At 37.0% G+C, this 25,004-nt stretch overlaps 1 protein-coding gene across 3 annotated transcripts in view; it reads left to right on the plus strand.

The window, feature by feature from the left end:
• SLC9A3 (solute carrier family 9 member A3) overlaps positions 1-25,004 on the plus strand; it is a 61,506-nt gene extending 36,502 nt beyond the window's left edge. The window contains exons 5-16 of one of the 3 annotated variants that reach the window (XM_042806938.1): positions 367-544; positions 1,452-1,672; positions 3,658-3,860; positions 4,665-4,754; positions 6,573-6,643; positions 8,888-9,017; positions 12,092-12,207; positions 12,833-12,962; positions 13,495-13,671; positions 14,230-14,305; positions 15,956-16,069; positions 20,665-25,004. In XM_042806938.1, the coding sequence (XP_042662872.1) occupies positions 367-544; positions 1,452-1,672; positions 3,658-3,860; positions 4,665-4,754; positions 6,573-6,643; positions 8,888-9,017; positions 12,092-12,207; positions 12,833-12,962; positions 13,495-13,671; positions 14,230-14,305; positions 15,956-16,069; positions 20,665-21,218 (2,060 nt within the window). In that variant the 3' untranslated portion in view covers positions 21,219-25,004. Of the gene's footprint in view, positions 1-366; positions 545-1,451; positions 1,673-3,657; positions 3,861-4,664; positions 4,755-6,572; positions 6,644-8,887; positions 9,018-12,091; positions 12,208-12,832; positions 12,963-13,494; positions 13,672-14,229; positions 14,306-15,955; positions 16,070-17,818; positions 19,013-20,664 lie in introns of those variants that run through there. The other 2 variants (XM_042806939.1, XM_032998907.2) reach the window with 2 other exon arrangements.

The raw sequence follows: 25,004 nt of genomic DNA on the forward strand, positions 1-25,004 counted from the left end.
GCATGACATAATACTACATTATCTTATGAATCAATGTTTTAACAGTGACTTTGGCATATTCTAATAATACAGTTTTGGAAAAGCATGAATTTACAGAATGTGGGAAAAAAAATTGTTCTAAGAAATGTAATGGGGTTTGAATAAACATAAAATGGTGATGCTTAACAGAAAGTAACCTTGTTTTTTCCACAGAATGCTGCATTCACATACCAGGTGCTCAAAAGCAATTAATGTTGTTGCATTTTAGAAATAATTTTCAACGTGTCCTACAAAATTTTCTCTGATTCACTGGCCACACAATAAAAGAGAGCTAGCTCAAACCATTGTATTTCTACTGTTTAAGCTGTGTTTGGTTTTGTTTTTCAGTATCATTCTTTGTGGTGAGCCTGGGTGGGACACTGGTTGGCATTTTCTTTGCATTCCTGCTCTCATTGGTCAGTCGTTTCACCAAGCATGTGAGAATCATTGAACCTGGATTTGTGTTCATCATTTCGTACCTGTCATACCTCACAGCAGAGATGCTTTCCCTTTCCGCTATCCTTGCGTAAGTCTCTTTTTATTACTGCCTGTGAAGGGGCTGAGAAGGGAATATGGTTTTTAAAAACATTGAAAAGAAATACCTAAATTATGTAGGACAGCTATTGAATAGACACTCATGAAGCTTATGTTGAATATTACTATCTTCACACTGCAGTAGATGATAGTTTGCAAATACTGTCATTCAGCCTTGAAAAGGAAAGTTTTGAAAACTTTAAAAACTTGAAAGTTGTCCAGTATTTGCTGTGCAAGATGAGAACTTCCTTTGCAAAATACATACTTGACTCTTTCCTCTTTGTTATTAATAATACTTCAGTAATTAAGTTGCCCATTTGTATTGACATCTTTCCTTATAATTTGTAATTAAAACAATGTTCTTCTAAGGCGCCATGTGAATGTCCATTATTTGCTGCTCTCACTGTCTTGACTGGGCTGTTAAGGCTTGCCTAAATCTTTTCTGTTTTGGTTTGAGTACCTCTGTGGTCTTTCTTCTTTTAGTATCTATTGATTCCTGGCATACCTTTCTCCTCAGTTTTGCTTGTCATGCTTGTAGATGCTACAGTGAGTATGTTCAAGATCTGAAAATCTTGCTGCAAACAGATCATTAATTTAAGACGATGTCTAATGTAAACAAGATTTAAAATTTTGCATGTAAAGCCGTATGGTAATCTGAAGAGAATTAAAGTCTGTTGCTATCTAATGATATGCTGTTTTCAGACCTCTTGGGGTCACCTCAGGATGAATGTTTGAGATATGCTTTTTACCTTGATTAGACTCCACAATCGGTCGTGAGTATATTTTTTCTTAGGAATTAATGATGGTGTTTTATTATTATATGACAGACAGATGGAAATAATACTAAATGTTACAACAAATATTTTCTAAACAATTGTTTCCTTTTTTTTTGTTTCTAGGATAACTTTCTGTGGCATTTGCTGCCAGAAATATGTCAAGGCTAACATATCTGAACAATCTTCTACAACTGTCAGATATACCATGAAAATGATGGCGAGTGGAGCAGAAACTATTATCTTCATGTTCCTGGGAATTTCAGCTGTAAACCCAGATATCTGGACTTGGAATACAGCTTTTATTCTGTTGACTCTGGTCTTCATCTCACTATATAGGGTTATTGGTAAGGGGATGACCTTCTTCTTGTCCTTGCATTGTATTGTTGATGCAATCACATATTATTCTGGGAAAAAAAAAAAAGATGAATTTGGAGTTCTAGACTTGTTCCTTTTAAAATATTCCATTAATAGTTTATGGTTGAATTTATGGTTGGTTTTGGGGTAGGAGGGTAGATCTCTACAGTAAGCTTCATCATATGCTGAAAATACGGTAGGATTCCACTTTTGATGACACGTGAGGATATGACTAGCCCAGTGGTTAACATGCATCACCCAGTGGCTAACCTTTGTCGAGCCAGCACATGGTATTGGCAAAATCTCCCAGAGAAATGAACTTTGTTCTTTAACTTGCAGCCTAACAAAAGATGTGAGTCCTGTCAGCCATCTCTTCCCTTCAGCTCTTTCAATTTGGTAATAAAGAGATTGTCTTAAGCTAATTTTATGGTTGACTTCAGGTTTGAGACACACAGTGATGTAAGACCATACATAATTACACTGCAGGTTCTGTGGCTTAAGAAACAATTCTCAGGGACAGATGAAAAACTGAGTAAATAAGACTGTGGCAAGTAGGGATTACTTACTGTCAATTTACTGGGTTTATATAAGTTTGCAGACATTTCAAAATATCAAAGACAATTTGCCCAACTATGTAGTTCTACTATTTAATCACTGTTTTGTGAAATAGCAAAGGGGCTAAAATTGCAAAAAAGGTATAAAATGAAGTACTTCTGGAGAGTAACACACATAGTGATTTGGTGTATGTACTTAACATCTAGGAATAGATTAAATGGGTTTATTTGCCTGTTTGTCTTGAATTAAATTCAAATAAAAGGTAACTCATCTATCTTTCTGGAAGTTTTCCTAGACTCTCTATTCTTATGCTGTCTAGAGATTCCTGGGCTGAATGAAGTGCCTAGTCCCATGTCCTCCTTTCTAAACAGTTTGTAACCATTATTCTTTTAGCCACCTCTTAGTAACCGCTGATGTGCATGAAGTGTTTAAACAAGTTTCCAGTAGCTTGACTTTGTCACTTGTATTCCTGGAATGAGTGATTAATAATTCTGTAATAAGGATGATCAATAATAAAATAGTAAATATCCAGCAATAGCAATATGCATCCATTAAAGTAATTGATCTTAGTCTTTGATAATTTACTAAAGACCTGATAATACTGGGTCTTACGTAATTGCAGATCTCATTCCCTTGGAGGAGTCATATTGGTGGCGTGAATTAATTTTCAAGGTTGTCTCCACCTGAGGCCTTGCTTACAATGACGTACACATGACATTTCCCGTAGCACAAGTCCAAAGTTCTCTAAAGAGAGCAATACCTCTTTTGCACCAGTTAACACTGGGGGCCTGCTGCAGTGGGACAGACATGCTGTGCCACTCTCGGGAGTGGTGAAGCTGTTTTCCTTCTACAGGGTGGGACCTCAGGGAGACGTTGTGATTTCTAGAGCTTTAGGTCTCCTACAGCAGGCGGCATCTCACCTGTAGGCCTGAAGACAGTGTTGGCATAACTGCACAACCCTCCGTACGACAATGACATTAATGTCACTTTTATAGTGATTTGTAAATGGTACCACACTTACTGCCTAAATCAACTCTGTTTCAACTCTTTTTCTGTTAGAAGACCCTGTGCATATCACTGACTACGGTGCTAGAAATTCTATTCTTTCTCAACCGCAAATTTCAAAGGTCAATACGTAGCAGAATTTCGCCTGTAGTGCCTATGCCAGAGGGCAGCACTCTCAGCAGCGCTGATGTCTCACAGAAGCAGCTTCATCCGATTCCTTTGGCTAAATGTAAAGGGGAAGGCACAGCGTGGGCCTGTCCTCCTCCCTGGACGGGCAGTGATGCAGAGGGAGAAGCAGATGTTGTAGAGAATTTGTTCTGAGCACAGACTGGTGGCACCGTTTCTGTTACACATGGTTGGGATATTGACATTTCATAAGGGTATTTCTAGACATGCTGGCATTTGTTTTTTGTAGGTGTAGTTTTACAGACATGGATTCTTAACCACTACAGAATGGTCCAGCTGGAGATAATAGACCAGGTGGTGATGTCATATGGCGGACTACGTGGAGCGGTTGCTTTTGCTCTGGTTGTACTTCTGGATAAGGACAAAGTGAGAGAGAAAAACCTATTTGTCAGCACAACTATCATTGTTGTATTTTTTACTGTTATTTTCCAGGTAATTCGACTTCTTAAGTATGCTTCTTGCAAGGAGAAGGAGTCCCCCAAAAGTACCAAATGCTTAAAGCAGTTCTCAGCTGAAGGTTGCATATTGTTTCACTGAACTGAAAGCATAATTGAATTTGTAATTTTAGTAACAAAGATCCTATTTTATGTTTTCATATGGCACCACAAGGGACAAAACACAATTTCCTCTGTGCTAAAAAATGTTCAGTCTTATCTGCTTGGTATTAATAGTACTCAAGTTAATATCTGATTAAACATCCTTCACCTCATGTGAATAGCTATAGGGAACAGTCCTTTTTATGGGAAAATACAGTCATTAAGTTGCTCTGCCTGAGCCTAAGTCCTTGTTTTAAAATATAACAGTAATCAGTGGGACAAGAAAGTATTTAGCATACAAACAAAATAGCACTTTATGGATGAAAAACCATCATTTTAAATGGAGATATGTCAGTGTATACCAACTTGGATTTTTTTCTCAGATTTATTATAGAAAGTTTAATTGTGGTCACAAACTCTTGATATGTGCAGAAAATACCACAGTCAATGGTATAGGAAATACTTTAACCCTTCCACTACCATATTTTTCATATAGAAGATATATTTTTTCACTGCTTGGTGTCTTCAAAACTTTGTAACAGGAACTGAGGGTACTGCATTATTTTATCTTCTAAAGGGGACAGAGGAAGTATGAGAACCAACATATAACATACAAAAATGTTCTGTTTGTCTTTAACAATGACAAGCTGGAGGATATTCTAAGATGATTCCTAAGTATTTAACATGTTTCAATCCTTAGGGACTGACTATCAAGCCTTTGGTACAGTGGCTGAAAGTGAAGAAAACTGAACACAGAGACCCAAAACTGAATGAGAAACTTCATGGCAGAGTAAGATATTTTTAAACAAAAGTATAGTATCTTTTGGATTTTTTTACAGAGTCTTAAGAGAAAAAAAAAATGGAGAAAATTTATTTTTTGGAAGGGAGGGGGGAATCAAATTTCAAGTACAAAATCCTTGAAACATTTCAGAAGTTATCTATAAGGCTGTAATTTTTCTTTGGCTTGAGTCCTGTGATGGGCTGCTCAACTGAAGGTTCCGGTCTTTCACTTGAGAGTTTAATTGAGCTGACAATACTGGGGAAGAAGCATGACAGGAATATGTTTCTTCATCTAAAAGAGAGGGACATTTGGCTGAAGATTGCTAGTGCAAAACATGTGGAAGTAAGTTTATTTTTCCTTCTTAAATATTATGGAAAAGATATGAAAGCGGGCTTCCTAGCTTGTATATTACAGAGAAAGGTAGTCTGCTGCCCAGTGCAGATGTTAATTACATACTGAAATTCCAGATTAATGGTAATAGTTTTAGTTCAGTGTGAAATCTGTGTATGCCTGCATTTCTTTACCTTTTAAAAGATTTTGAAACATGATCTCTTCCAATTCACTTTCACATAAGTAAAAGAAAACATAAATTTCCAATGTAAATACAGCTTAAAGGACAAAAGACAGTAAGACAGCTTTCAGACCCTTCTTCAATTCATAAAATTTTCAGATTTACACAGCTATCCTGCATTGAGTATTTAAACACATTCTTGTATGAGCTTCTAATTTTGTCTGTTTTCATGGCAGAGGTTACCTGAAGTGAATTAACTTAGTGAGGGACAGGGTTTGTTTCTGAGGAATTCTTTTACAGACTACTGAATAAATACATCATGCTTTTGTTATCCAGCAACTCAAATTTCCATTTCTGTTCAAATTTTTTACTATTTGAAAATCAGGATTCTTCCCTCAGGTGAAGAAATAGTCTGTCTGAATTTATGGGATATACATTTACATGTCAGTTAGTAGTGCAGACCGAGCAGTAATGTTAATCCTAACACTTTGTCAAATTGTATGTACTGATTCACCATTTCCTAGAATATTCTACCAGATATTGTCTCAGGAGGCACAGTGCTCCTAGAACTGTATAAATTGAAGCCTTCAGAGAGAAGCAGCACTGTCTGTTCTTAGGGAGTAGGAGGGAGACAACTTATTTATAATACCATTTTCTCCACTTCCGTATTAGATATCTTCTGAGGCAGTAATTAATATTATAATCAGGAATAATCCATACCACCCATGTTGTTCTAAACCTAGCATGCTGCATATTCTGCAGCAGTCACTCCCATGTTCAGACTGAAAAGTTACCAAGCAAAAAGACAAGTTCTACCTGCAACTGCCTTGGTTTGAATCAAGAGTTATAAACCTCATGATTTCTATCAACCATCTAAAATACCCAGTATGGGATTTTGCCCTAGATATCAAAAGAATGGTGCCTACTTCTACTCTGAGAGAAGTATGGATTCCTGCAAAGTCTAAGAAGAAACACTAGGGAAATTTTTCAACTGATTCAGTCACCGATACAACAGTGGCTGATGTACTTCATAGGTCAGAAATGGAGATGGTAAAATAAGTCAATACAAAGAATTAAATGAATGTAAAAATGGGGACTTATGTACCTTCTTGCTGAGCCTCTCGTTAGAAAGCTCAGGACCTTTGAAGAAAAGCATATAGTAGTTAATATTTCTGTAAATGGGAAAAAAATCTGATTGGCAGCAATAAAATTTTCTGTGTAGTCACTTGGTCTAACGTGACATAAATTGATTGAGCTTTTTTCTAACTATGCCTTTCATTTCTATAAAGGTATTAATTCCACTTTCACTTTCCTAGGCCTTTGATCACATCCTTTCTGCTATAGAAGACATTTCTGGACAAATAGGACATAATTATATGAGAGACAAGTAAGTAGTAAGTAATTTGGAGTGTTGAAATACTGCTAGGAAATCCTATGTGTAAATTATGACTTTTTAAACCTATGAATTTAGGGACAGCAAGGATGTCAAATGTAGTTTAAAATGTTATGTACTAGAGATACTGGAAATATAGCAAATTTAAAAATAGTTTATTTTTGTCCCCTATAACTGGAATATTTTTTCTTCCTCGGTTCAGATTAGGCCTTTGCCAATGCCTCAATTCACATCCAAGGATCAGCTTCTCTCAATATTTGAGAACTGACCATTTGCACAAGATTTAACCTAAAATGTTAATGTTGGTCCTTCTCTGTAATACTCTATTTCACAAACATTATTTGTGTGTAGAGACACTAAATAAACTCAACTATGACTGTGCTAGCTGTTTATCTTATTTATATAAAGGTTGTGTTCAACACCTCTGAAAGTGATGGCAGAGGGTGCTTTGAAATGACTCTGATAATTTAAGCCTATTAATTCGAAACCAATAATGAATATTATGGATCATTTCCAATCCCCTCTGTTTATAGTCTATTCATCTTGAGAGAAGCAATATTACTCAGCTGAAAGATACAGACACCATTTTCTTTAAAGTACACATGAAGAGTTACTACTGTGATAGTGGACTTCCATAATCTAGATGAATACCTGTGAAAAAAGGCCATTAAATCTGGATATCTTTAAGAGTGTTATTTAAGGCTAGGCAGTTCTCTCCCCGGAGTTAGGTCATCTCATAGGTGCAGTCATGGTTCTGACCTGCTAAGGTCTTGCTAAGTCTACATGTCCACTCCAATCCAAATTCCAATCCAGTGTGGTTGTGTTAGCTTTCTGCAGAGCCCTCCTCTAACCCTTGCTGAGAAGCTGAGTACATTATCTTAGGTTTAGCATTATGCTCATATAACTACACAGCTTCTAGGCTGGAGCTAGATCGTATGTGAGCTCAAGCAGAATTGCTCACCCGTCTGTACCCAGGTATAGGGACAAACTCCTTCCTTTCCTTTTGCTCTTTGTTCATTTATGTGGTGAAGAAATTTCATGTGGCATCCCAAATAGAACATCCTCTGTCTTTTGGTCTACATTTTTAGTTTAGTTTTTGGGAATTAGTTTCAGCAGGCTATAATACAGGGGAATATATCCCCCAGTTTTGAAATATTTTCTTGAAGATGAAGCTAAATATTTTTAAAGTGGCAGATCAGAGTTTGACTTCCTAGATGTCAGAAAGCAATCTCCCTGAGTAAAAAGAGAAGGAATAGCTTACTGTAGATTCATGGTCGAGTGTGTGGTTTGATGACTAATGTATTCTGATCGAGACCACCTTAAGTCTGCTTCTTTTGGACTATATATACATGAAAGTGCCGCCACCTCAAAGAAATGGCATCCCCTGGCATCCTCACTGATGTGCTCAAGTGTGGCAGCTTGTCAGATGACATGTGAGACTGCTTGTCAGATGTTCTGGCTAGAAAAGAGGAATAGTTATGAATTCTGTGAATAATGTTTAACAACAAAAAGTTTTCAGCTATCTGAATAAAATTTGTAAACTCAAAATAGCCATTGGGCAAGATGGATGTAATCACTTTGAATAGTGGTCTCCAAAGTTGCCTCATGCCCTTTATAGAAAATCATGAGGAAGGTAGATGAAAGTAAAGCAGCCTTTATCTTCTGGAGCCTAAATATGAAACTATCCTACTATCAGACAAGCTTGGAAGTGTAAATCACAGAAAACATACATAACTTCTATCGCCCAGAGTACATGGATGGCATGAATAAGTGCTTTTGGAAGGGCATTGTTGTTGTGAACTGATTTTCTAGGCCAGCTGGGGAAAAGTGAATTCCCTTCCAAAGGAGGAAAGAAAATGAAACTTTTAGAATGAAGCCATTAAATATAACTGCATAATCAGAAGTGGAAAAATAAGGTAGCACGATCTCCCAGAGTATAAAATGTCCCAGTAACTCTGAAATCGGATACTGTAATCATAGCACTCTTGCCATTGTAGTAGTGTTTGGTAAGTGAACCTATTAAATGCTTTGTGACAGCTGCATAACTCTGAAGCAGGCTTTTCCTTAACTTTCTTTAAATGCTAATTGAAAAGCTTCAAAACATAAATCCTTCACATTGCTATGTTCACCATTTTTTAAAAAGTGCTTGGCTCACAAAAATATCATTTATGCTAAACTAAAAATGCTGTGAAACTAAAATTGCTTGTTGCCATTAACACAGTTTGTTTAAATTATCAGGTGGTCCAATTTTGATAGGAAATTCCTCAGTAAAGTACTGATGAGAAGGTCTGCTCAAAAATCAAGAGACCAGATCCTTAATGTTTTCCATGAACTCAACTTGAAGGATGCAATTAGCTATGTGGCTGAGGTACTTATGAACACTTGTTGACATATTATAGCATCATTTGGGTTTTGGTTTTTTTGTTTTGTTTTGTTTTGTTTTGTTTTGTTTTGTTTTGTTTTGTTTTGTTTTTAATTGATACTAAAGTTGATATATTGCAGGAGGTGTCTAAAAGAAAACTATTTTAATTTCTATTCTGCTTTTTTTTTCCTAAATGTGTTTTGAATTTCAATATCACCTGTTTGAGTAGCTGTAGTTCTCAGTATTATGCCTGATCCCCAGCTATGAGTATATTGTACTCCTGTCAGTGTACTTTTCTGTTGGATTTTATGGAATAACTTTGTTTCTATAGACATTGAATGAAGAAGTAATATAATTCCAAAGGGATCAGGCAAACTACTGTCTTTCTAAATGTGTCAGCAGAGTCTGGCTCCTGCAGAACAGTGGTTCTATGTGATGACAACTCTGATTGAAGAAGCTCACTTCCAAACGGTGTGGATATATGACCAAAGTAGTGGACTGCTATAATCTCATTCTGCCAGACCACAGTAATAAAAAAAAAAATTGGGAAGGGTAACTTAAATTCAATGCAATCATAACACCCACACTTCAAAAATTAGGGTTAAAGTGATATATTACAGATATCAAATGCAATCACAGAATTGCGAAGTTAGAGAAACTTAAGACTTGAAACAGGAGAAATTTTTGAAGTTACCAAATGGAAAAAAGTTACTGCCTTCTGCCAGAGTACCATTCCCAGACTGGAGCAATGTTAACAGATTGCGTAAGAATTCTTAATCTTCTTCAGTATGAAACTGGCCACCTTAGTTCAAATCACCACAAATGTGCAGTATTCATACAGTGTAGAGGATAGTTTTGAATGGAATATTTTAAACAGTGATCTTTGAAGTGATTATCTATCTATGCCCATAATCTCCAAGTGAAATAATTTTCACAGTTAGGTGATATACCAGTTAATTTCTTTAACTAAAACAAACACTATTACTATATTACTATGACTGATACTACTACTACTACTAATCTCTTTTCTTTTTTTTTGAAAATGAGCTATAGCCAGGCAGACTTTTTCCAGTAAAATACTGGAATTTCAAATACTGAATTCAGAAAATAAGATGAAATTCAGAAATTACGTTAATGTGAAAAATAGGGAGTGATTCACAAGATAAGCAAATACTTCCTTTAGAGATTTCATAAATTGCCCATTCAGTTTTCAGACCATTTGAGCTCAAGAACTAGTTGTCTTTCTTGTGGTGCTTTCTGGGTCACACCTCAGAGGAAGAAAGTTAGATAATAACTTTGATGATGTTGAGCATAAAATTCATATTCAGATTCACTGCTGAAGATGTTCAGCAGATTCATTACAGTATTTTTTTTCTTTTACAGATGCAAAGGCCTCTATAGATCACTAAATCATGTATATTTAACCCCAGAATATTTACCCAATAATGTCTTGAATCCCATATATTAACTTTAGATTAAGTTAGATTACTAATTTTTTAGAACAATTACCTTTTTCATTATACCTTAGTTTAGTTCATAACACAATGAAACTGACTTTTGCTACCCTAGTCCAAATGCTATTTGTGTATATTGTGTCTTGCAGAATCTATTGGCAAATGTCTACTGATATGATACTAATAGACAAAGAAATTAAAAATTCTTCAGGTTCTACAAAAGATTCACAACATGGCTTCTTCCAGTGGAAATTAGTCATGTTAACATGCCTCATCATCATGAATTTTGAATACTAAAGTCATTCTACCTTTCTCACATTAACATTTGCTTCAGTGATACACCACTTTAGCAACTTTTCCTTGACTTCTGAAATATATCTTTGAGCCAATTGTCTGTGAATTACAAGCTGACATTAAAATGGAAGCAATTTCTTCCAGAAGGAGTAAAGATCTGCCTCTCCCAGCTGCTTTTTCTCTTCTCACTTGCAAGAAACTGAGGTGTTTAAAAACTTTTTAAAATATTTTCTTTTTTCCAGATCTGCTTTATGCTGCATCTGTACAATAAACAAGAGCTTGAGATAGTTCAGTCTGAGCCTAATTAAATTCTTTACAGTTGGGCAGGGAGAGCCTAAGCCAGGCAAAATGAAAATAATCCAGAGCAAGGGAACAGAAATGACTTAAAATACTTACAGTTCATAACTTCTTCTGGCTAAAATTCCTCCACCGATGATATGGCATGATATATGTAGGAAACATTACACTTGATTTGAAAAGAAATTCAGACCCAGAATTTACTTTTTTTTTTTTTTTTTTTCTTTTAAGTTTTCTGCCTACAAAGGACAGATTGTACTTAATGCCACTGACCTGATCTGACCCGTACTACTGTAACATGTATATGGGCTACCACAGTAAAAGGAAACATCTGTTTGATTTACTCTATGAATATAAAAATGTAAAGGAGACACAATACAGTTAAAGTTGGACAAATGTAGATAAACTCGCTTTCAATATTCTGCAAGGGAAATGTTTTTTCTTGGTATATACTTTACTACAGTTTAAAATGTAGAGACCCACTATGCAATATCCCTCTGTTGTGATTCAAAACCATTGATGGGTTCAGCCTAGGTAACCATGATGTTGCTCAACAGCTACCTTTCACCTAAACAAGAGATTATACAAGCAGTAGGGAAAACTGTACTGTTAGTGCAGTGATGTGTTGTGTCATTAAGATCTGCATAGATATCCCTATGTACTTGGTTTACAATGTGGTACAAAACAAAAGGTCCATTCCTGAAAGGGTCTGTGAAGAGAAAAGAGTTAGACTGCAAAAAGTGCAAGGCTATAACCTGCAAGCAGATTGAGGCGTAAGAAATCACTCACCTCCTCAAAATCAATTTACAAGAGTAGGATAGTTTTCTCCTAGCTTTGTTCATTGGGATAACATCACGCAAGGTAAAGAAACCATAAAACCAAAAAATGGTCTCTATTTGTTACCTAAATACAACTTCTACCCTGCTTCTTGTGCCATCTGTGTACAGCAGCCTCACAAATTATCCACCTTTTCTGAGACACATTTTGCCCTAGGTGTTTACAGCTGTAATATGTCTTGTTTCTTTCTGTGGCTAGGGAGAACGTAGAGGTTCCTTGGCATTTATACGTTCTCCAAGTACAGACAACATGGTAAATGTGGATTTCAGCACCCCACGCCCAAGTACTGTGGAAAGTTCTGTGTCTTATTTACTGTAAGTAGTGTGGACTGACTGGGGGAAGGGGGTGTGGGGTTTTTTTTGTTATATGTGAGGAAATGGAAACAATGTTATAAAATTTGAAAAATGTAAATTATAGGGACTTCATTCGCTACTATTTTGAACTTCAATTAACCTTCTCTCCCACATAAAATGGGTATACATACAGTTATATTGTTGTCTTTTACAGACAAACAAATTTTTGCAGTAAAGGCTGGTAAGATGAAGCAGACATCCACTTTAGAGTTTTTTCATGTGCCTTTTGTTCACCAACTGCTATAGACAGGGCTAGACGTCATTTCTATGTCTGCTCCACAAAAAATTGAGGAAAAAATTTGCTTCTTAACTCTTTTCAAGATTCTTTCACCAAACAGACTGTGTGACATGTAAACTGAGAAATTAATGCTACATCCACCCAAAAGACAAAAAACAATAATATTTTCATATTTTCCATTAGGTATTTGATCACTCATTTTCATTTAGCTGATCTTAACTTTTCCTTTTATTTTTTTTCCCCTTCATCTTGATTTCTCCCTCTTATTCCTCATTTTCCTGTTTTTTCTTCCTCTTTAGCAATTACTGATTTTAAAAACTTTTGTTTGCATACTGTACTTCTCTTCAGGAGAGAAAAAGCTGGACCAGTTTGCCTTGACATGCAAGCTTTAGAGCAGAGGAGGAAAAGTATCCGAGACACAGAAGACACAGTCGCTCATCACACACTACAACAGTACCTGTATAAACCCAGGCAGGAGGTGAGAGCAGAAGGCTAGCACTGGACTGTTTTCCAGTCTAAAACAAGGACACATTAAGAACCAGACCTTGGGAACAAAACTCAAAAGGAAAGAGCCCATCTGTAAATCTGCACCCTTGAGGAAGACAGGCTCTTTGTCTACATTCTTTCTCATTTATGAACATGCCTCTCCAACAGAATTAGTGCCTTTGATTTCACTGAGGCCAGGGGAATAAAGAACTAGGTCCAATACAGGTTCTGAAGCAGGATTAAATGGAGTGTATCATTTGAAGTGATTTAAGACACTTGTAGTTAGAGGCTTACTTTGAATGACAGTCACTCTTATGTACTTAAAATTCCTGGACATACACCTGTTTCATGGTGAAGAAAGAGAAAGAAAAATACGAGTTTCATTAATGCCTTCAGACTAGTCTTTGATTAATTCTTGTTTATGGAGTTGCTTACATTTGCATGACACTGATTGAATGCATTGATTCAGGGCTTCCAGCTGTATTTCTAAGTAAATTAATATTGTCTTCCCTTCCTGGCCACAGCACAAACACCTGTACAGTCGACATGAGATCATGCACAATGAAGATGAGAAACAAGACAAGGAGATTTTTCATAGGACAATGAGGAAGCGCTTAGAATCTTTCAAGAGTACCAAACTAGGAATAAACCATCCCAAGAAGCTCAATAAAATCCACAAGCGAGACCGGGGCCAAAAAAGGGTAAAATACTTTCACGAGGACCCAGATGTAGCCACCTATTATATAAACTAAGGGGGTGGGGAGGGCACGGAGGACTCTGAAGGGTCTCTGTCCTATAGAGCTTCATTAACTTAAAAGGCCTAAGCAAGAGGAGATTAAACCATGAGATAACTCAAGGGGCATCTTCTCACATGCTGCTTTTCTCTATGCTTTGGGACCCTTCCTCTGGGTGAGATTTTTGTTCACTTGAAACACAGCAGACCTTGAGCCATGCTACAACACTGTGGGGAGATGTTTCAGGGTAGATGTAGCAGGGTAGGATGACAGTGTAGAGCATTCCACAAAATTTGGATGAAACTAAGAGGGAAAGTACAGCATAGAAACAGCCAAAGTTCTTTTATTTTCCTGTAGTGAGTATGAGTGTAGGGGGGGAAAATAATGACATCCATATTGAGTCTCAAGGAAAGATTACAACAGATTTCAGGGTTATGCTGCTGAACTCATGATTTCAAAGGATGTCACTGCCATTGCTATCTGATGATGGTAGCGTTTTTGGTAACTTTGTTTGTTTTCTTTCAGCGGAACAGCAGTGTCATACCAAATGGAAAAATACCTTCAGAAAATCCAGTACAAGATTTTACTTTGAAGGAAAAAGGTAAAAAGACTCTTAGATCAGTTTCATTAACTGCATCTTACCCAGTAAAGCATCACTGAAAAATTTTGTGATATGCAACAGTGAAGATGTTATTAAAATGGGACTTTTAGTTATAATTCAGAACTCACAGTGGGGATCTGCTCCATGCTTAAATGTCGTGTCTCCATGATTTAGAAGTTGTTTTTCTAGGCAGCTGGATGACACACCAAATTTTAATTGGCCTTTTCACTCACAGTTTTAAAATTTCACATTTCAATTTTGGTAGTGGCTACAATGTAGATGAACTTTCAGCCTCTTTTTGGATAAATATGGACAATGCAACTTCAGCCATTTTTATTTTTCATCATAGCATGATGTGTCTGCCCAGGACACTGTGCCATATAAAATTCAGTAGTTGAGATGTCATTCCGATCTGAGTTAAGGTCCATTTGTTTAGACAGGTCTGAATGAAAGTTGACATTAAGCAAGCACGTTTGAACTCGAGGATAGCGTAGCTTTGAAAGGAACACACAGTCAGAGGGCAGCTTCAGCACTGACTCACCCTTGGTGCACACAAGTCAGCCTCGAAAGTGTAATCCGAAGGTGACTGGCATAGGGAGCATCCCTAGTGAAAGCTGGTTTTGCATGTAAAGCCCCAGATTCATCCATCTCATGTTTTAGCCATCTTTTGGCATTAATACCAGTCATAGCAAGTTGTGATGGACACTAACACATTTGCTATGTAATTATAAAATAGTATGTGTCACTTAAAAACTGAAACATTGTTTTGAAAGCCACTGAACTAACTCTTATTTGTGTTCTTCCCTCTGTTTATGCATGCATCCCTGTGATCTCAAAAAGAATTGAAGTAAAGTAGAGAGGAATTAATCTTTTCTCAGTAGCTCCAAGCAAAGATATTTTTCTTTATGTGTGTTCTTTGAATAATTTTCTGAGCATTATTTTTCTTTGACTGACAGCGGCAATACAGTCTGGCTAAATAAGTACAATATTCTAGAAAATTTTTGCATGGGAAGAGCTTTCTGAATATTTCTAAGTGGGTCATTCAATGCTGTCTTGTTAAAGAACACTGTGTATAGATGTCATCCTCTTTTTTTAAAAAAAAAGTTCAGTGGAAGACACTTAAGTGTTTTAGCAGCTGGTGAAAAACTGATTCTACTGCTATAGCAGCAATGACCTCAACAGGTTTGAAATCAGTCAGGATACTAATGCTGACCTTTGTCAAATGATGAAAATGCAGTGACTGGTCATTGTAGTGGGATGACATTTGTCAACACGTGCCCATTTAAGACACAAAACACAGCAGCAGCAGTGGTGCCATGTCACGGGTTGGGTTATTTCAGTCCCAGGGAAGCAGACATTGCTGTTAGCCAAAAGATTAGCCAGACTCTGAAATCTCTATCATAGCACCAGATAATAATGAAGCCGAAAACCTGTTTTGAGTTTCTTGATGTAATTGGTATCTAAACTGCAAACTCTATAAACATTCACATTCAAATTTCAGTGCTACAACTGTTGATTAAATTTTGCCCTTATCCAGACCATTGTTAAAGATGTATCTTTGATAACTATGTCAGCATCAAACCAGCATGGAATAGCATTTTCTATCAGAACTGATACAAATCTCTAATCAAATTGGACTTTGTTTTCCAGACTTGGAGTTTTCTGAATCAGAAGAAAATAATGATTATGAAACTTTGCATCTAGGCAAAGGAGTTGATTTCCTGGCTAATGTGACGAAGCAAAATTTCACAGACACTCCTAATGGTAAAAATATTAATTACCTACAGAAGGGTTTTTTTTTTTTTCTCAAACTTAAAAAAAAATAGTAACATGTATTTTTTGTTTGGTTTTGATGTATTCTATTAGAAAATATATTTGTTTGATATTAACATTAACAAATACAAAGTTTTGGATATCTGGAGGTATAGAGAGCATCAGATTTGCTACTGAACATGACTGTCTAAACCAGACCTAAACCCACTAATTATTTCTAGCAACAGAGAACGTTATTGTAGAGTTGTCCTACCTCACAAGACATGTCAATACTAGTCTTTTGGAACTGTTTTCTACTTGCATTTGAAGCACTTTGTTGTGATAAATGTCATGCTTCTTCCTTCAGGCAGGATTTCTCCTCTTAAATTCACGACTCCCTCAGATCCTTGCAGGCTCATAGAGGTCACTGAAAAAGGCAGATTTGCAGCATTCCTGGAGTTTTCATTGGACTTGATTTCCAGCCCTGAAAGGCTCCAAAATATCAGATTCAAGGTGTATCACTATATATAACAGAAATGACATGATAAATTCATAAAGTTTTAAAATTTAGTATTTAGCACTTTCTTGTTTGAATGTTCAGTATGGTTCATATGTAGCATGGTGCATACAGTGAAGAAAAATACTTGTGTCTACTCTTTCAGCAGACATGCTGATACAGCCTTTTCACTGTTCCATGACAAATTCTGTTCGGGAATATACAAAGGCATCCAGAAATCAATCCAGAGATAAGTGGATGGCAAGATGCAGACTGTTGTGGTTTGAGCCTACTCAGCAGCTAAACTCCCCGCAGCCGCTCACCCACCCTCCCCCCACTTGGGAATGGGGAGGGGATCGGAGAGGCAAAGGGAGACTCATGGGTTGAGATAAAAACAGTTTAATAACAGTAACAGAACAATACGCTGACAGCAGTATCAACGGGTGATGTACCATACAGCTGCTCATCACCCGCCTGCTCCCAGCCAGCAATCCCCAACCCCAAGGCCCCACAGCCACACTCCCAGAAGTGGCAGCCCCTCCCGGCCCTCTCCTGCCTTTATATAGTGAGCACAGTGTCACGTGACATGGGATATCGGCCAATCGGGGCCCAGCCCTCCAGCTGTGCTCCCCCCGCCCCCGCACACAGGTGAGGGCACTGGGCCCTGGGGAGCCCCTGGGGTCTCAGGGGGCTGCAGCTCCTCCCGCTGCCAGACCAACGGGAGCTCTAGGCCAGCCCCTACCAGGACACAGACCTAGACTAATTTGTAAAATTTCTTCTTCTGTTGAAACACTACAGACATGACAGATGTCAAAACACTCCTGTAACTTACTTTTTACTGTTCTGTGGCCTGCTTTACCTTCCTCACACACATCTCATTCCTTTATGGAGTTGTGCAGTTTATGCTTTTGCATTTTTTTTCCCCATCTTTTGTTTCTTTTTTATGGATTTGATTTGAATATTCTGCAGTTATTTTATATTTTATTTTGCTTAAAATTTGCTGACTGATTTCTTCTTTTGTTGATTTTATTTGTCTCCAGCTGCTCCAAACATAGCTGCAATATAAATCCAAAATGACAGCAATAATCAAGTTTGAAAGAGCAACTTGTGTGTGTGTAACGGTCTGTGTACTGGTTTAGGCACACCAATACTGTCATGAATCAGCCTATTTTTTTCACACTACAGCCATTCCCCCTTTACAAAGCATCTTGCTATATTGCCAAGAAATTATTAACTGTATTTGTCACTCGTGAACTTTTTTTTAGGAATTGATAACCCAGTATTTTCAGCTGATGATGATCAAAGCATCTACATGAAGTTCTCACCATGGTTATCTAGTGAAGATACTGTGGTACCGTCACAAAGGGCCCGAGTGCAGATCCCATACTCTCCAACCAACTTCAGACGGCTCACTCCATTCCGGCTCAGCAATAAATCAATAGATTCCTTCCTGCTAGCAGACGGCCCAGAGGACCGACCCAGGTCTTTTCTCCCAGAATCAACACATATGTAATATTTTAAAAGATATTATCACCTTTATTTATAATCAGACTTCCTATCAACCCTGACTACTGACAAGTAAACTTACTTTTCTGATTTTTCTTCTCCTAGAGCATCTCTTTCCTTCCTAATTCCTTTGTACAACTAAACACCTTCTATTTCCCTCCAGCTTGAATAACAAAACATCTTTCTATTTTCCTTCTACAGAAGAGATGTCCAACAATTTGGGGTCTAATGCCTTCCTATTTTTACAGCAGATAAGGGTCCTGCTCTTTGTTTTGGCTTGAATATGTCAAGAAAATAGTATTCCAAACACCAGAATATTGTGCACCCATTTTCAAGAGGCTCCAGGTTTCTTGATTATTCCGTTCTAGATGATAAAATTTGTACCTGAATTCCCTAACAGGAGTTGGATAATTCCGATTCAAGCCCCTTAAACAGTGTCTTTTTGAGTAACATTGTCAGTACTGTCTGCAGGTGCAAGCAAAGTAGTCTGAAGCCCCAGAAAGACAATCCAGTTGCTGATGCCAAAGCATGTGGTTTGCCCATAAGAGGTCAGATGAGTCGTTTAGCCCATCGGACTCTATTGCATTTGGATGTACAATAGGAGCAGCAGGGCTAGACCGACAATGAGCTGGAATAAGTCTCTCATTCTTAGTATGATTAGAATATGATTTTTGACTCTATGGCTAAGAAGCCTTGAGTCAGTTCCGAACATTTTTCCAGGTTATTTATCCAGTACCCAGGAAGGAAAAATGGTCCCACTGCTACAATACAAATATTCAATGACACTGCTGATGTAATCATTAAAGTACCTAAGAAAGAATTTAAAATGAAGCACATTTACTAGAATGCATCAGAGTTCCCTTGCAAAGGTAGAGATAATTATACAAAAGCCATTCTGTGGCAGAACTCCAGTTTTGCTTAGACCTTTATCTTTAAACTGTGAGTTTATCTTAATCCATACTTTATTTTGAAACCAGAAAAATTCTGAGATTTCTGTTGCAGTGAATAACTTGTTGCATTTAATTAAATTGACTCTGGGTTTAAATGAATACCCTAGATGCCCTTTAATTCTCGCTTTGTGGAAATTTTCCACACCATAAAAAGCAGCCTTCACTTCTATAATCAACCCAGTCAGTGCTGTAAATGAGGTGGGTCAGGTCACAGTTCAGGTATCATACTTGAATAGAACATAGGGCGCTGTTGGGATTATGCAATGAAATGCAATAGTCCATTTCATCATGAATTCACTTTTGTTGACTCTGTGATCACAGATGTATGACTCTGTGCATCAACAAATAAAGGAATGTGATTAGTTGAAAGTACTTCTGTAGCTAGTTGAAATTTTCTTCAGACAAAGATCTCAGGGTAAAAGTGAATGATGGTAATTTTGATTTGAGAAGAACTTCATAACCTTTTAAAAAGAAATAGAAAAAGAAGTTCCATTTTTCTTCTGGCTTCTGCTCCTGCAGAATATGTGCTAGTTCAAGTGTAATTACAGGGAGCACACCACTTTCTTTACTGGAGTGGCCTGTAGGTCTCTGGTTGGTTTTAATACTCCATTCCTTATCAATGCATCTTTCATTATTTTTTTAAATGATGTTTTTAAACGAACACTAGATTAATTAAAGAACTGTGAATTAAATTCCAATATCCTGATTAAAAACTTGAACAATGAGCAGCATTCCAAATGGAAAACTTCTCCTTGACAGTTAACCACACTGAAATACTCTTCACTTCTTTTCCTCACTTAGAACATGGTCATAAAATATTGGTATACGACTCGCTAAACATTTTCTTGCTAACCTTTGTTCTTTTCCTCCATTGTATTGCCTATTTATAATTGACTTTATTATTAGGAACTGGTATGTATAAGATCTTGTGCAGGTATCTTTGATATACCAAAATCACTGGGTTTTGACTGATGTGTTTTGTAAGAAGTGTTTTGGGAAGTTAGATTTCCCAAGCTAATAAGTTTAGACCTTGATTACTTTCTGAAATAGTTCTCTGAATTATCTCCTTAACTCACTTGTCCTAATGGGAGAATGATGCTGAAATTTCAATTAGAATGTTTAAAAACCAGTGTAAACTGGAAGCCAAGGGGGGAAACGTGAAGCTTCTCTGCATAGTCTAAAGAGCACAGAAAACTGATCACAGGCTATGGTCAATAAAAAATTGACTCCCAAATTGACTTCCACTATCAAAGGTGATATCCTTTGCTACTTGCTTGAAAGAGCACAATTTATTTCAAAAGTTTCTGAAAGATTTCCTTGCTGAGAATCAGGACTAAATGTTTCAAGATAAAGATACAACTTAAAGACCAGATGATGGATCTGTCTTGAAAATATCTGGAACAGGCAGCTGTTCATCACAAACACTGAACTAAGTTTTGCCTGATACTCAGTAAGGATAAGAAGATTAATAAACTCACTTCAGGCTGTCCAAGACAGAAATTGGGACAGGGTACAGTTCCCCAGCAAAAAAAGCCATCTTAAACCTAGACTTTCATAGGACTTCCATAAAAATAGCCAAAAGCAAAGCCCAGTAGCCAGCATACTAGTATAGAAAGTGTGTATTACAGATGTTTCTATTTAATTGTGCTCTCTAGGTGATATGGACCATGATGTTGAAATGACAGAATACTCCTCTTCAGATGACCAACTAAACCAAAACCAAAGTGTTTCAGTGACTCCCCTCGACTTCTTCCCATCTTGTCTTCAAATGCCTTGGACACAAAACTATTCTTCACTGGAAAACAGAGGGAATATATCTCTTTCTACTGTCTCTGAGTATATAGCTTCTTGTGACCCAGATGTACCTGATCTCTTCTGGGAAGCAGGTACCGATACGAATAACAAAGAGACAGTAAACTCAGGTTATGGTTCTGAGGTGAGCTACAAGTCAGAGAATTCACAAGAAGAGAATTCTCTACTTATGTTTGAAGGACTGGAAGACTCTTATATGAAGGAGCCCCAAGAGAAGAAAATGTTGCTTGATGTACAAGGTAATTACAGATCTGCTGCAGCCAGACGTGTACAAAGCCGACGTTCTTTCCACAGGCCAAAACCTCTGCAACACCCTAAGCTTCAGAAGCTAGCATCTCTTCCAGCATCTTGCCATGTCCCTCCACATTCTTTGGAACAAGAGGAAACACAGTTGTGAGCCAGGACTTACTTGAAAGGAGAAGATAAGAGAGAATAACTTGGACAAAGGGCTTCTGTAAAAATAGAGACCAACTCATTGGCTCATGGGATCTGCTCTAGAACGGTTTCAGATGGCAAGGGAGTGGAGTCTCATGATGTCAGAAACAATGGAGTTTTTCTGCTGCACTTACATTTTTAAGTTCTCATTCATAATGAAAGGGTGCATAGTGAAGGGGAAATATGCATCCTTGTTATTTTTTCACGTAGACTGTTACAAAAATTCAATATTATTTTTGGAGGGCTAAACCAAGAATCTTTTCAAATGGTAAATCCTTGGGTTTTTTACATGGAAATGGTTTATTATGCCATTATGCCATAAATACATTTAAAGAAATAGGCTGCATTTGCTGCTTCAGTAATGGAATTCAATATTTATGATGTATAAAATTAACGTAGGAGAAGCCAATGGTTAGCCTCTTGCCTGCTAAGTCTACTCTGATTGAAATGGATCAGTGCCTTTTATAAGTGAAAGCTAAAGAAAAATATTTTCCTCCTCTTGAATATTTGTGTCACTGAGTAGTTGTGGAATATTGACTTTCGTGGGAAACTTTCCAGGGAGAGGAAAGTCCTGGCATCTTGAAATTTAATCAAGGACTCCAGGAAGTCCATTTCCTTCCTTCACCTTCATTTCCTCTACTCAGTAGCACTGGAATGAAAGAACATCCAGAATTAGCTCAGAATTCTAGTTTGTGTGGTCACAAGCAACTAATTTCATATTCTTAATTAAGCTGCTCTATTTTAAATAGCCTCACTCAGATAGAAGTGTAAATATTTGTCATTTTTACTGCTGCTTTGGAAGACACCTTCCAAATTATCTGTTAGATTATCTTGTTAATTTATGTATCACTTTCAATAGCTGATCAGGATAACGGTGTCTCAGATGCTATCCTGTGTTTTGCCACATGCTTTAAGTGCCACAATGACTCAGGATGTTGATGGTTCCAAGTATTGTACAGAGGTAGTTTGGCTACTGTGCATGTATAGACCTGTTTGTGTTAGAAACTTGTTTTATTTTTTTTTGTCCCCAATTTTCTTTTAAATGATTGTACTTAAGGTTGCACTAGATGCCTATTGCATATGAATCTGATCTACATCACCTTGAAGACAGCTGGAGACATCAGTGAAAGACAGCTCAGATGAAGACTAATTAAAGTGAAAACTTTGAGACCTCATGGATGTACAAGACTGTATGCCAGTATATAGTCCTCTGGCCTATCTGTATTTTGCCTTGGATGATTCCAGTACTGAAATTTTTACTTGAAATCTTCAGTGGTATATGTTTCAAAGGTTCTCTGGCATCAATAGAAGATGAGTGCTTAGCCACTTCTGTGATCCTCATGTGTACCTTATTTCTATTTGATATCAAGCCTAAACCATTTGTAAATGAGTTAAGTCAACTTCAGGGAAGTATCTGAATTGCTTAAGACTGGATCCAACAGATACTTCATTTGGTAAATTTATCTATAGGAATTAGTGGTTGTTTCACTCTGCCTACCCAGATTTTGAATGGGTTCCAGGTGATTCTGTGTCAGATGTCAAATCTGAGATTTGCCCAGATACTCAAAAAGAAGGGAGCAATGTGTGAAAATTTGTGCCCGTACTTTTTTCCTATTTTTGTCATCTTTGCTAAAACTGCCTGTTAGGCTAGTGTAAATTGAAGAGATGTGACGACAAATGTCATATACAAACCTAGATAGATACATAACATATGCCTATAGAGACTAGATTCAGAGTATTGGTTCTTTTGATATCAGCCTACAAGCAGCCACCTGTTTGCAGTCACCTTGGGCACTGATTCAAATCAGTGTCCCTAATTGGAAAGCTTCATCACCCAGAGCTACTGTTGTTAATGAGAGTCATGAGACATAAGGCTGTCACCAGTAGGGATGCTAATTTTATAATTCAGTAATGTAAATACAATTTTTTGTGAACTGACTACATATAAACATACTATCTTGGTGAAGTAGAGCATATTAATGCTGTTCCAGATATTATAATTGGAACAAGTATTTTAGTCATTGGCATAGAGGTGAAGTGCAGTGTGCCAAAATCTAACCTCCAGTCTTGTAGCATAATGCTGAAGAACCAACACCAAATTTGACAAGATCCTTGTCAGGTGTTGGCTTTGAAATAAAACCTTCATTTCTTATTGCTGCTGTACAGAGGTCATTGCTGTGTTTCAGTTGGAAGAAGAACCACACTGTGGACATGTTTTCTGCATGCTAGTTAGAACATTCCTAATCTATTTGTGTAGAGGCTACCTCAGGAAAATGTTTGTAAATTGTCATCAGCAGATAGGAGTTTTCACTAGATAAATTGTGCACACACAAGGGTATGCAATTTTAAATATCAAAGGATAAAAGATTTTTATGTTCTTGTATGCTTTTATGCTAAACAAGAGAGGATCGACAGACACCACAGTGTTTACAAACACAGCAGTCTCTGTGAAAAGTCAGTAGGATCCTGTATGCTTTTGAGAGGGCTGTGGACTCTAGTAGTTTTTGCAAAACAGAGAGGAGCATTATGCCATTTGTAACAACAGAAGATAAGGAAAGACACTATGTACAAAAGGCATAACTCTCCATTTACTTTCAAAAGCCTTAAGCATTGTCTGTTGTGTCACCATAGTCAAACAGATGAAAGATAAAATGGACAATTCTGATAGCAAAGAGACCTTTCCCTGGAATAGCTTGCATGATTTCTGAAGCTCTTATACCTCTGGAAGATGTTTTCCAGTATAATTGCCTCTACAGCAAGGTTTTGTTTGGCAGTTTCTCAATTTGAAATATGATGGAAAAAAACTCCTCCTGTCTCCAATTTCTATGTTAAGATCACACTCTTTGCTAGAGTACAGTGGGTTAGAACTCCTTGGTCTTTTTCTGAGGCAATTGCTCCCAATGTCTACCAGGGTATAGACAAAAAGAAGGGTATAAGAGTTCATAATCTGTATCACTTTTTTTTTTTCCTCCATACTCTTATTATGTACTTTCACATTTCAGTACATGTCCTGTGGGTGCAAGTATTTGGTTGCTTCTTCAGCACACTTTAATCAAGTCAAGCACCACTAATTTCCATCACAGCAACATAGATTTAGTGCTGCTGAGGATCTGGCTCTATGTATTGGCTTCTTTTTTACCATGTGAATTAGATTGGAATGATCAGTTGGTAAATCAGTTTACCTCTGGTGAGGGCAGTTCAATTCTTGCTTCCCTGGCTGAAAACTCTGTCTCTAAATTTTTTTTGGTGACATGCTATGTCAAAGAAAGGCAAGTTGGGAATTCCACAGTCACTATTTATTGAACAAGTAACTACGGCCTACCTTGTTATAAAAAAGATGAAATGCAGAAATATTTGGTGTCTCTTCTATACATTTTGCTCCATGGATAAGGTTTTTTTTAACAGTGTTTATTATGCTGCACTATGACCTAGAAATGTTAAAAAAAAAAGAAGTGTTGCCTGCATTCAGATGAATTCTGTCTCTCTGAGCTATGAAGCTAGTTATTGAAATATATGAAATTCTATTTTACAAATATATGGTCTAGCTGGAGATTTATGTAACAAAAGTTGAAAAATAATCATGTGCCTTAAATTGTCACTCTTTGGAGTGCTGTTGTTTGGAGATTTTTGTGTGTACTTTCCAAAAGGTGTCAACTTACTGCATATATTTTTAAACAAGTCAAGTTGTTCTGCTAATGTGTCTTTATGGAAATATTTTAATAGTATATATTAATGAGAAGTTTGGCAA

Source organism: Tyto alba, unplaced genomic scaffold (assembly GCF_018691265.1).
Source record: "Tyto alba isolate M040663 unplaced genomic scaffold, T.alba_DEE_v4.0 Super-Scaffold_48, whole genome shotgun sequence".
NCBI classification, from domain to species: domain Eukaryota; kingdom Metazoa; phylum Chordata; class Aves; order Strigiformes; family Tytonidae; genus Tyto; species Tyto alba.